At 40.4% G+C, this 11,208-nt stretch overlaps 7 protein-coding genes across 7 annotated transcripts; 4 read left to right on the forward strand and 3 right to left on the reverse strand.

Moving 5' to 3' along the window:
- Positions 1-34: 34 nt before the first annotated feature.
- LOC119766458 lies at positions 35-480 on the forward strand. Its single transcript, XM_038251015.1, has 2 exons — positions 35-84; positions 145-480. Exons 1-2 carry the CDS (start codon positions 79-81, stop codon positions 478-480), a joined length of 342 nt encoding a protein of 113 aa, XP_038106943.1. The 5' UTR covers positions 35-78.
- Positions 481-1,332: 852 nt separating this feature from the next.
- LOC119767334 (adult cuticle protein 1-like) lies at positions 1,333-1,877 on the forward strand. Its single transcript, XM_038255719.1, has 2 exons — positions 1,333-1,385; positions 1,440-1,877. Exons 1-2 carry the CDS (start codon positions 1,380-1,382, stop codon positions 1,767-1,769), a joined length of 336 nt encoding a protein of 111 aa, XP_038111647.1. The 5' UTR covers positions 1,333-1,379; the 3' UTR covers positions 1,770-1,877.
- A 125-nt stretch (positions 1,878-2,002) lies between these two features.
- LOC119767336 lies at positions 2,003-2,373 on the reverse strand. Its single transcript, XM_038255721.1, has one exon. It carries the CDS (start codon positions 2,325-2,327, stop codon positions 2,022-2,024), a length of 306 nt encoding a protein of 101 aa, XP_038111649.1. The 5' UTR covers positions 2,328-2,373; the 3' UTR covers positions 2,003-2,021.
- Positions 2,374-2,711: 338 nt separating this feature from the next.
- On the forward strand, positions 2,712-3,080 carry LOC119767337. Its single transcript, XM_038255722.1, has one exon. It carries the CDS (start codon positions 2,761-2,763, stop codon positions 3,064-3,066), a length of 306 nt encoding a protein of 101 aa, XP_038111650.1. The 5' UTR covers positions 2,712-2,760; the 3' UTR covers positions 3,067-3,080.
- A 1,231-nt stretch (positions 3,081-4,311) lies between these two features.
- LOC6034859 (adult cuticle protein 1) lies at positions 4,312-4,889 on the reverse strand. Its single transcript, XM_001845077.2, has 2 exons — positions 4,813-4,889; positions 4,312-4,748 (listed from the first exon to the last, which is right to left on the reverse strand). The coding sequence occupies exons 1-2, from the start codon at positions 4,816-4,818 to the stop codon at positions 4,374-4,376; spliced, it is 381 nt and encodes a 126-aa protein (XP_001845129.1). The 5' UTR covers positions 4,819-4,889; the 3' UTR covers positions 4,312-4,373.
- A 455-nt stretch (positions 4,890-5,344) lies between these two features.
- On the forward strand, positions 5,345-5,928 carry LOC6034858 (adult cuticle protein 1). The gene is made up of 2 exons (XM_001845076.2): positions 5,345-5,428; positions 5,497-5,928. Exons 1-2 carry the CDS (start codon positions 5,423-5,425, stop codon positions 5,869-5,871), a joined length of 381 nt encoding a protein of 126 aa, XP_001845128.1. The 5' UTR covers positions 5,345-5,422; the 3' UTR covers positions 5,872-5,928.
- A 4,397-nt stretch (positions 5,929-10,325) lies between these two features.
- Positions 10,326-10,833, reverse strand: LOC6034857 (adult cuticle protein 1). The gene is made up of 2 exons (XM_001845075.2): positions 10,766-10,833; positions 10,326-10,703 (listed from the first exon to the last, which is right to left on the reverse strand). Exons 1-2 carry the CDS (start codon positions 10,769-10,771, stop codon positions 10,329-10,331), a joined length of 381 nt encoding a protein of 126 aa, XP_001845127.1. The 5' UTR covers positions 10,772-10,833; the 3' UTR covers positions 10,326-10,328.
- Positions 10,834-11,208: the final 375 nt, after the last annotated feature.

An 11,208-nucleotide genomic window follows, 5' to 3' on the forward strand; every position in this document is an offset into this window, starting at 1 on the left:
CAAAACTGGTCGTTGACAACATTCGTAGGCCATCAATTGTAAGAGTCACTTTAGTGAAGAACATCAGCAACTTCAAAAATGAAGGTAATGTTCAGAAATTCAAATATCAGTAGGTAGCCCTTTACTAACACTCTTATTCCACAGATCTTCATTGCCCTTTTCGCCGTTGCTCTGGCCGTTGTCGCCGCTGAGCCATCGTACGTGACCTCGGTGCTTCCTCAAGCGGTTTCAGTTCCGGTGAGCACCTCTGTGTGGCCACCCTACGGAGTGTACGGAAAGGGACTGGCTCAGCGTTATGCACCCGTAGCCAGTTATCCAGGTTACTCTGCGGGAGTGTACGGAGGTCTGCCAGTCTACGATAACGCTTGGGGATACTCGACACCGGTTTTGGGCGCTTACGGAAACGCCAAGCTCATCGACAATGGACTGTGGAACTACGGTGGATACGGCTATGGACACACCAACATGTACTGGCTGTAAATTTCGAGAATAAAAAAATATACTTTTGTTTGAGTTTAAATTTGTGAATTTAATTTGTAGTTTCAGGGGAGTTGATTTTATACTTCAATGTTTAGTGATTTTTGTTAAGACATTTTTTAATCTGTTTGTTTTTTCAAAACATTATTGTAACACGAAATTTTAATTTATTTCAGTTTGATAACAAATGTTATGTTTCGAAGACGTCTTTTGTGTGATTCAGTCAAGGACCCCTGCGATTATCCACGCTCCATATAAAAAAAGATTTGTTTTGTATGGAAACTGTCCACGAAGGGGGGAGGGGGTTGGTTTATGATTCCAAAAAGTGTCCACGTGGCTTATGGATGGTCCCCTGATAATACCATTCACCATAACACCTTGTAAAACATGTGCAAACAATTATTGACCATTTATTTTTTGGAAAATTCAAATACCTACTGAAAATGGTTGGCTGCTAAAAAGTTACTACTCTTTTATTGACGGATCGTCAATATTCAAATTCAATTATTAAATACAGACCAAAAATAGTTACATATTCAACTTTTTCATGCTTCAGAGAAACTTTTAGTTTAATTTATCAAAAATGCATTAGTTGGATTAAATCTTTAACTGCTTGCAGTATACATACTTTTACATTCTTTAACAATTCTGCAGTGATTGTAAGCATTAAACGGAGTTTCATCAGAACGCACGTTCACTTTCAGCTGCACTGAACGCAATGTCAACTAATTGGCAAATTTCATCATGCTGAGATCTTTTCCTAGCGTTAGCCCATTCTAATCCTGTGGGAACCAACTTGAAGGGTAAGGTATATAAACCGAAGATAATCCAGATCATTTAATCAAAAATCGCCAGCTGTCTATCAAGCCAGGATTTATCAACAATCAACACTTGTGTTCAAAATGAAGGTATTCTTCGTTGGTATTTTTAAAATAATTTTATAATTTGTTTTTTTTTTCAAGTCCATCGTCGCCCTCCTACTACTGTCCATCGTTGCCGGAAGCCAGGCGTACATTCTGCCATACGGGCTACCCGCTGCCGTGATCCAAGCCAATCTGGGTCTTCCGGCTGCTGCCCTGGACCTCGGACCATACTCGTATGGCCCGGCAGCACTAGCCCTGGCCGCAGGCCATCCGGCAGCCATTTCGATTCCAGCTGTCCACCACCAGGCCCTTGCTGGACCAGCGTCGTACGTGGCCGCCAACCGCGGTTCCGTGCATGCTGCTCCCCTTCCTGGACATCTGATATCGCAGAAATCGCTCAACCTAGCCCCGGCCCCTGGAACCCTGTAGAATTGTAGATTGACTCCGGTCACGCAAAAGGGTAAAATAAATGCTTCGATCGTTGCAGTAGCTCACTAGTTTCAATAAATAAATAGCAATACAAATGAAAATACATAAGTTGTGCTTTTCAATTAATAATAGAGCTTCAGAACCTCGGCCCAGAACAACATTTCCGCAGTTGGTAGAGAAAATCCTCAATTAAAATGCTTTCTTTAAAATGATTATCATCATTTATTGTGCCAAATCTCTATCAAATCCATTTTACAGCCAGTACTTGTTGTATCCATAGCCGCCATAGTTCCACGCTCCATTATCGACGACCTTGGTCACAACCGGCGCCGCCTGGTATCCCCAGGTCTTTCCGTACACCGGCCAGCTTCCGTAGGTTCCCGGGTAGCCGGCATAGCCTCCCAGCACGGCGGACTTTCCGTACAGACCTCCGTAGGCTGGCCAAACCGAGCTGGAGACGGCCGGAACGGCTGCCGAGTAGGACACCACGCTTGGGAGGTAGGATCCGTTGACAGCGACGGCCAAAGCCAGAGCCAGGACTGCGATGATGAACTTCATGGTGAAGACCGTTGGTTTACAATGCTTCTGATTGTGTTGAAGTGAGGACGTTATGCTTACTGATGATTTAACGAGTTAATTCCTAACATTATATATTGTTGGATGAGCTAGTGAAAGGAACCTTCCGAAATAGTTGAACAAATTAGATTTCTGGAATAGAACCACTCAACGTTACGCTTCAAGTAACACTAGGTACCAACGTGTCGTATAAAATTTATTTCTAGCAAAAGTCATTCAAAGTCAAGTGAAAGGTTTGTATTATTTTTGAAAAGGTTGAAAATTTTTATTTGTGTGAAATAGTGTGACAGTGTTAAGGCTCACGATCCTTATCACAACTAGATATAAAATCGATGATATTTTTCACTAATCATCAGTCAGCAAAACGTTCTCACTTCAACACAATCAGAAGCATTGTAAACCAACCGTCTTCACCATGAAGTTCTTCGTCGCATTCCTGGCTCTGGCTTTGGCCGTCGCAGTCAACGGATCCTACCTCCCAAGCGTTGTGTCCTACTCGGCAGCCGTTCCGGCCGTCTCCAGCTCGGTTTGGCCAGCCTACGGAGGTCTGTACGGAAAGTCCGCCGTGCTGGGAGGTTATGCCGGCTACCCGGGGACCTACGGAAGCTGGCCGGTGTACGGAAAGACCTGGGGATACCAGGCGGCGCCGGTTGTGACCAAGGTCGTCGATAATGGAGCGTGGAACTATGGCGGCTATGGATACAACAAGTACTGGCTGTAAACATTTTGACATGATCGGACAAAATAAACTTAAATTGCTTTACTAAATTTGAATAACTCAATTCAATCTTTGAGAACCTCTGCCCTAAATCAGCCGATCGCTGCGTAATGTTACCGACCAAAGCTGATCTTGAACTTGAACGCAACTTCTTGCGGTTGCGGCTGAAAGTAAAAACCTGCTCCGTAACCACACTGATCTTGTTGCGGTGCGTTCAATATCTGCAACGGTTAACCCGATGCGTGTGCGAGACTTCGCTCAGCGGTCGGTCGCCCTGACAGTGACCACGCCCAGCCCAGAGTTGCGTTTGCGATCAGCTGCACCGAGCTGCGCAAGAGTTCAACCAGATGTTGACGTTGGTTGATGTTGCTGTGCGCGCGTGCAGTGTTGAGTTATTTATTGTGTCACCTCTTCCAAGGGCGTTGTTGAATTCACTGCATCGCCCCATGATGGTGGGCTCTCGGACGTGGGTGGTGTCGATCCGGTGGCAAATCTAATTTTCTTCCTGCATTCGGCAGCGGTTTCCAATTCGACTCGGCTCATTGAGTTCAAATTGGACCGATCCGGTTGCAGATCAAGATCGATCTACGCGAACAATTACAGTACACGCGGGGTGGGTTAACTGTGGCAAAGAAGTTAACCAACAAGGCATGATCCTGTCACACCGACTCGCTGCAGTTGCCACGCCGTACGACCAAGTATGGGAAGGTGAAACTTGCGACATAAGTTCGTTGAGGCGCGCGCGTGTACGCCCGGGCAGCTGCTTTTGTTTTGGCATTGATCTTGGAGCGCGCGTAGAAAAAAAAATCGCAGTTGTTATAGTCTTGTTTTTTTTTTTTTGCTTGCTGGCTTCCTGCACCGCTTCTCCATTACCGTTAATGAAAGGTGGTGCAGCATTTAAAAAAATAAGCTGGAACGAACGAGAGCGCATGGTGGATTAAGGATGGTGGAAATTGGCGTGGTGAGGTTTAAATCTAAATACAATGGAAAGGGGCCGCACACGACACAGTTGCAGAGAGTTGATTATTTTTTTCTGATGGTAGAGATCAAACTGTATCATGTTTGAATATTTGTTGAGAAACTTCCCGGCTACATTATTTCAGTATTCATTTAAATACTTTTGAATGATGTCAACTGAGGATATGATCCACTACTAAGGCAGAAAATCAAAAGATATTTAGATTAATTGATCACCGTTTTTTCTGTAAGTAGAAACATTCGGTTTATGCAAATTTAAACAATTTGTTATAAATTTTTTTGACAAAATTTATTTACACTCATTCAACAGTCAGACAATCAAACAATCCCTTTTACAGCGTTCCCGGAGCCGGAGCCAGATTCAGCGACTGCTGGGACACGGCGTGTCCGGCCAGGGGCGCATCATGGACGGCTCCACGGTTGGCGGCCAGATAGCGAGCCTCCTTCTGGGCAACGACGGCCACAGCTGGCTGGTGGACATAGGCAGCAGCGGCTGGGTAGCTGGCAGCGTACGGATAAGCCGAATAGCCCGAATAAGCCACGGGGGCCGCAGCGTATCCCCACGGGGCAGCAGCAACGTACCGGGCGTACGAGTTGTCCTGGACCACGGTGGTATGTGGCAGGGTGTAGGCCAACGGAGAAGCCCAGTTGGCGTACAGGGATCCTTCAGCAACGGCGAGGAGGACCATGACTACAGCTGCGATGCACTGTTTGAAAAAATTGGAAATAATTAGAGTAATTTTTTAACAATTACAATGAACAACGACATACCTTCATGATTGTTGTTTTAAGGATTCCTGTAAGGACTCGAAAGACGAAGGATTGGTTGTGTGCTGCGTTGGCAGATGAACTGTGATTCAAGGAGCCATTTTGACTCGTTTATATAGCAAACTTCGAGTACCGAATCGATCCCCAAAAGAACAAACAACTAGAACAAAAAAATTCTTAACATAACAATTTTAGAACGACCTCCCGGATCACTCCATACGCACGCATATATTGCTGGACGTAAGCGAAAGGTGTCTTTGTCAAAAGTTTTGAGTCTTTTTTTGTTTGTCTACTCCCGTCTAGATCACGGATCTCTTGGGGCGTGGTGTAAGCATTCGACCGATGACGGTCCATAAATTCGTATCGCCGAACAAGTTGAACGAGAAACGAGTGTATGGAGAAGGAATTGTGGATCGCACTCATCGAATAATTGTATTTACATTTTTGATTATATCTTAAGATTCCAATCGATGTTGCATGAAGTTCTACCTAGTTGAAATTCACTATATAAACATGGCGTCTGAACAATTTGAATCACAGTTCATCTGCCAACGCAGCACACAACAAATCCTTCGTCTTTCGAGTCCTTACAAGAATCCTTAAAACAACAATCATGAAGGTATGTCGTTGTTCATTGTAATTGTTAAAAAAATGTATTCTAATTGTTCCCCATTTTTTTTCAAACAGTGCATCGCAGCTGTAGTCATGGTCGTCCTTGCCGTTGCTGAAGGATCCCTGTACGCCAACTGGGCTTCTCCGTTGGCCTACACCCTGCCACATACCACCGTGGTCCAGGACAACTCGTACGCCCGGTACGTTGCCGCTGCCCCGTGGGGATACGCTGCGGCCCCCGTGGCTTATTCGGGCTATTCGGCTTATCCGTACGCTGCCAGCTACCCAGCCGCTGCTGCCTATGTCCACCAGCCAGCTGTGGCCGTCGTTGCCCAGAAGGAGGCTCGCTATCTGGCCGCCAACCGTGGAGCCGTCCATGATGCGCCCCTGGCCGGACATGCCGTGTCCCAGCAGTCGCTGAATCTGGCTCCGGCTCCGGGAACGCTGTAAAAGGGATTGTTTGATTGCCTGACTGTTGAATGAATGTAAATAAATTATAATGAAGAATATATCTTGTTTTTTGATTTTCTTTTATTCAGCAGTATGTATGTAGTATATTCGACCACAGAGTAATAACTTTATCAATTTGGTTTGTAATGTGCACCGTTGTTATGTCATAGGTTAGTTAGCTTTCTCTGAAAAAAGTTATATTATGTTTACATTTTAGATGTTTACAGATTAAAATTTTGCGTTTAACGATTAATGATTGGGCCATATACTGACATAAACCTTTGACAGAAACACATCAGGTAAAATAAGAAACGTTTAATGGGAGCGTTCTTTTATTACGTAACGCAAAATTTTGGAACCCCTCCCCCTAACTGCGTTACGTAATAAAAGAACGCTCCCTTAGTGCTACTCAAATGTTGTTTTTTTTTCAAATGTTTCATATCTCAACTATCTTGGCAGCAATTTTAACAAGGTCACAATTCAATTGACACATTCTCCGGCAATGTACACCTTAGGATGAAATTTTGAAAAGCGTGTATAAGCTATTTTGATATTTTTCCTCGATTCTAGACTACTTGAAGCTTCAAAAATCATGGTTTTCATTAATTGAACTTTTGAATATCATTATGTACAAGTTGGTTAAGTTATGCAACAATTCGTGATAAAATCAGCGTTTTAAAACATTTTTCTAAAAACTCCTGGTTTTCAGCGAAATAAAATCCAAAAATCATTCTTTTGATTGCATTTTGTAGGTTTTTAGATGTACTAAACGGAAATGTCATGGATTTACAGTTTATCTCAAGTTTAGTATTTTTTCAAACTAGTGTAAGTTTACCTTTTTATTGCGTTGCAACGTCACGAAAAAGGTACAGTTGTTTATGTCAACAGAAAACTAAACATTCAATCATTTTGATACTTTGGATGCTCTTTGTACTTGGAAAGAGCTTTCAAATGCAACTTAGAGCGACTAAATTTGTTGTCTAGATCCATAGTTACAACAGGTTTAAGTTTGCGTTGCAACGTCACGAAATTTTAAATCATATTGGTCAAATGGCAAAAAAGGTGTATGCGTAGTTGATTGTTGGAGATCAAAGGATAATAAATATTATATATGTTTTATATAATGTTTCCGAGCCTATTTACAGAAAAATTGTTCATGGGTCATTCACAAATTCCGTCACTTAAATTTGTATGCAACTCGAAAAAGCTAGGTATTTTATAAAACTTGTTGAATAAATCAAAATAGACCGATGTTAACAATGGGGAAAAATTCTAAAACTTTCAAAAAAAATAATCACGTGGTTACTGGATGGCCCCTTTATGATAAACTGATTTATGTGAGGGTTCATTCTAATACAACGCAACGAATTTTTTTATCGCACACCCTTATGTACTACGGTGAAATTCACCAAACAATAAAAATCACGTGATTCGATTGTTTTTTTTACAAGCTTTTGTCACTTTGTTGTTGGACGAACCCTCACCTAAATAAGTTGTATGCAACGTTTAGTTGTTCGCAATATAAAATGTTATGTTGCGCAGGTAAACGGTTCTATTATTTCCTCAAATTTAATTTAAAAAGCACAAAAGTCAACAAAATAAGTTATGTTGTTTGCAGATCACCCCTTAGGGGCCATCAACAAACGATATGGGCACTTTACTTATCCATTTCTGCCCTCCTGAAAACTTGAAGTTCCATACCTCCCTTCTAAAACTTTAACGTGTTTTGTAAATTTACCAAAACTATTAAAATATTAATGGAGCGGTCTTGCATTACATAACAAAACATTTATATTTTTTAGAGAAAAACTATGATTTATTTTGAAACTAAAATTACGTGACGTTGCAACACAACGAAAAACCCTGTTTTCAAAAACAGTGCGTTGCAACGTCACGAAATGTAAATGGTCTTTAAAAATCGAGTTTTGATTTTTTCGAAAAACTAATGATTGCATTCGATTTGTTGGCAAATTTTACACTAAAAATGGAATAAGGACTCCAAAATTGCCATTTAACAGAGCAGAGTTAATGGCGAAACATGAATTGGGTCAGGATTGAGAAAAAGTCACACGTTGCAACGTCACGCTACATATTCTCCTCTCAAAAATAGAATATTCGCTTAAAATAATGTTTCAACATTGTTTTTTATAGGGAATTTAATGTACTTTCCGAATCTGTAATAACATATGTACCTCTTCAATGTATTTTTTTAGTTACGGCCGAAAAACTGAAAAAAGAAAAGTCAAAGCGTTGCAACGTCACGGCGGAATGAATGTGTTAATTTTATAATTAACATTATTGATCTTGTCTCGTGCTTGTAAACTCTATTGTCTGACTCGTTTTTGTTTTGTGGGTTTTTAAGCTAACTAAGTTTAGTATAATTGTATTTTCACTCAATTATGCTTTATTTTTTGTTTTTTTTTACATTCAAAATATTGAGACTAGACAAAAATTTAAATTTGAAGACTTAGGATACAAAAAGCAATGATTTATGTGTGTGATTCTCCGCCAACTTACACAAAAGTTGCCCCTTTTATTTTTGAACATTCGAACAAAGACGTATTTTCAATAATTTGCATCCTGCAATGGTGATGGTATAGAAATTTGGTGTCAACGTAATTTATTAATTTTTTTGGCACATTTCATCTTATGGGAAATTTAATGTACTTTTCGAATCTGTCTTTTTTGTAATATTGCAGGGTTATTTTTAAGAGTGTAACAACGTTCTACAAAGTTGTAGAGTAGACAATTTCCTATCTCGTGACGTTTACATGCAAACACCATATGTGTATACATTATTTTTTGTAATTTTCTGCTCTATAACTTTGTAGAACATTGATGCACTTTAAAATATAACCCTACAATGTTAGGGACCATCCATAAACCATGTGGACACTTTTATTGGAAATCTCATCCCTTACCCCTGTAAACAATTGTCCATACAAAAAGCTAACAACCCCCCCCCCCCCCCCTCTCCTAAATGTCCACGTGGTCAATGGATTATCTTACAAGAATCATGAAATTTTAAAATGATTTTTTTTTCTATTTAGATGACCCATATCTGAGTTACTTAAGATTCGAAATGAAATGTGCCAAAAATGTTCACAGTTGAGTAGCGACAAATGGTAGAATTTTTGAAACTATTTTTGTATTTATTTCTGTGAAAAATACGTTTTTTCAGAATTTTGAGTACATACGCATCCATTTTTTTAACAAAAATGTCCCTTTGACACCAAACTCAGAAACCATCACCATTTCAGGGTGCAAAATATTGAAAAAACACGTCTATTTTCGAATTTTCAATAATGGAAGGGGTATGTCATCCATCCGTTTCGAGATATCGAAAAATCGAGCTCGGATTCGTGATCAGGGACAAAAGTTACCACTTACGGCAAAGTTTTACGCAAATCGAGAAGGGATCGGGGCAGTTGCTGTGTGAGTTGGTCGAGAATTAACCATTTCTCAACGTGTTCCAATTTAGTAGGACAGATTGTTGCTGCTTCTAAAGCATGTAAGATTTCCAAATATGTTTTATTTTTTTCATCATGCATTCAGAAATGGCGAAAATTGATCTTAGATACGTTGTATTTAGTTCAATTTATCAAATTTCTATACCGAAATGAATTAGAATGTGCCGTTTTACGTTTCTGGAGATTTTTTTGTTCTGGATCGATTTTTCTTTAAAATAATAAAATCTTTTTTATTTCCTGGTTAATGATCACTGATTGGTGATGATTTTTATAAATTTGAAAGGAATACGAAAATCGTCACTAAATAGTATCATGTGTAGGAAACTATTCTAAACAATTTGAAACAGGATTTTTCTCAAAATATTGTCAGGGAAGCGAAAAATAAAAGAGCAAAAAATAAAAAAAAAATACTTTAACGCAGAATGGAACGGTTTTATCAGATTTTAGAGTGAAATTTTCCTCGTTTCATTTTTGCAAAGTATAAAAAACATTCAACCAATATAAATAGTAAATCAAAATTTTTGACAGCAACAACCTTTATTAAGAAACAGGCAAAAGGAATGTGCCGTTTGTCAAATGAATTTTACTGAAACAAGAAACTCCATGTCTTTTAATTGTTTTTAAAATATTTTCTTTTTACTGCACATCTTTTTGTATGTCTATAACAAAAAAGTAAAGAGCAGGATCATTCAAAAAGTAAGTTCATGTAAGAAACTGAATAAGAAATTTAACAATAAATTGTGAAAAATAGAGGAACAGCATCTAACTCCATCGTGCCTCTAATGTTGGCATATCAGCACCTTGACGTTCAATTACAGCTTATAAAATGCATTTTCAACTGACACCGAGTGATAAATAGCTCAATAGGATTTGAGCAAGTAAGTTGAATTAATTAAACCTGTGATTTCCGTCAAAACAAAATCTTAAAGTTTTTTCATTATAATTTATTTACATTCATTCAACAGTCAGGCAATCATACAATCCCTTTTACAGCGTTCCCGGAGCCGGAGCCAGATTCAGCGACTGCTGGGACACGGCATGTCCGGCCAGGGGCGCATCATGGACGGCTCCACGGTTGGCGGCCAGATAGCGAGCCTCCTTCTGGGCAACGACGGCCACAGCGGGCTGGTGGACATAGGCAGCAGCGGCTGGGTAGCTGGCAGCGTACGGAAAAGCCGAATAGCCCGAATAAGCCACGGGGGCCGCAGCGTATCCCCACGGGGCAGCGGCAACGTACCGGGCGTACGAGTTGTCCTGGACCACGGTGGTATGTGGCAGGGTGTAGGCCAACGGAGAAGCCCAGTTGGCGTACAGGGATCCTTCAGCAACGGCAAGGACGACCATGACTACAGCTGCGATGCACTGTTTGAAAAAAAGGGAACAATTAGAATATTTTTTAACAATTACAATGAACAACGACATACCTTCATGATTGTTGTTTTAAGGATTCCTGTAAGGACTCGGAAGACGAAGGATTGGTTGTGTGCTGCGTTGGCAGATGAACTGTGATTCAAGGAGCCACTTCGACTCGTTTATATAGCAAACTTCGAGTACCGAATCGATCCCCAAAAGAACAAACAACTAGAACAAAAAAATTCTTAACATAACAATTTTAGAACGACCTCCCGGATCACTCCATACGCACGCATATATTGCTGGACGTAAGCGAAAGGTGTCTTTGTCAAAAGTTTTGAGTCTTTTTTTGTTTGTCTACTCCCGTCTAGATCACGGATCTCTTGGGGCGTGGTGTAAGCATTCGACCGATGACGGTCCATAAATTCGTATCGCCGAACAAGTTGAACGAGAACCGAGTGTGTGGAGAAGGAATAGTGGATCGCACTCATCGAATAATTGTATTTACATTTTT

Source organism: Culex quinquefasciatus, chromosome 2 (genome assembly GCF_015732765.1).
Source record: "Culex quinquefasciatus strain JHB chromosome 2, VPISU_Cqui_1.0_pri_paternal, whole genome shotgun sequence".
NCBI lineage: Eukaryota > Metazoa > Arthropoda > Insecta > Diptera > Culicidae > Culex > Culex quinquefasciatus.

What these genes read in the sequence shown, in the direction of transcription:
- LOC119767337 (XM_038255722.1), top strand. Translation starts at nt 2,761, where the DNA reads ATGAAGTTCTTCGTCGCATTCCTGGCTCTGGCTTTGGCCGTCGCAGTC.
- LOC119767336 (XM_038255721.1), bottom strand. Translation starts at nt 2,327, where the DNA reads ATGAAGTTCATCATCGCAGTCCTGGCTCTGGCTTTGGCCGTCGCTGTC.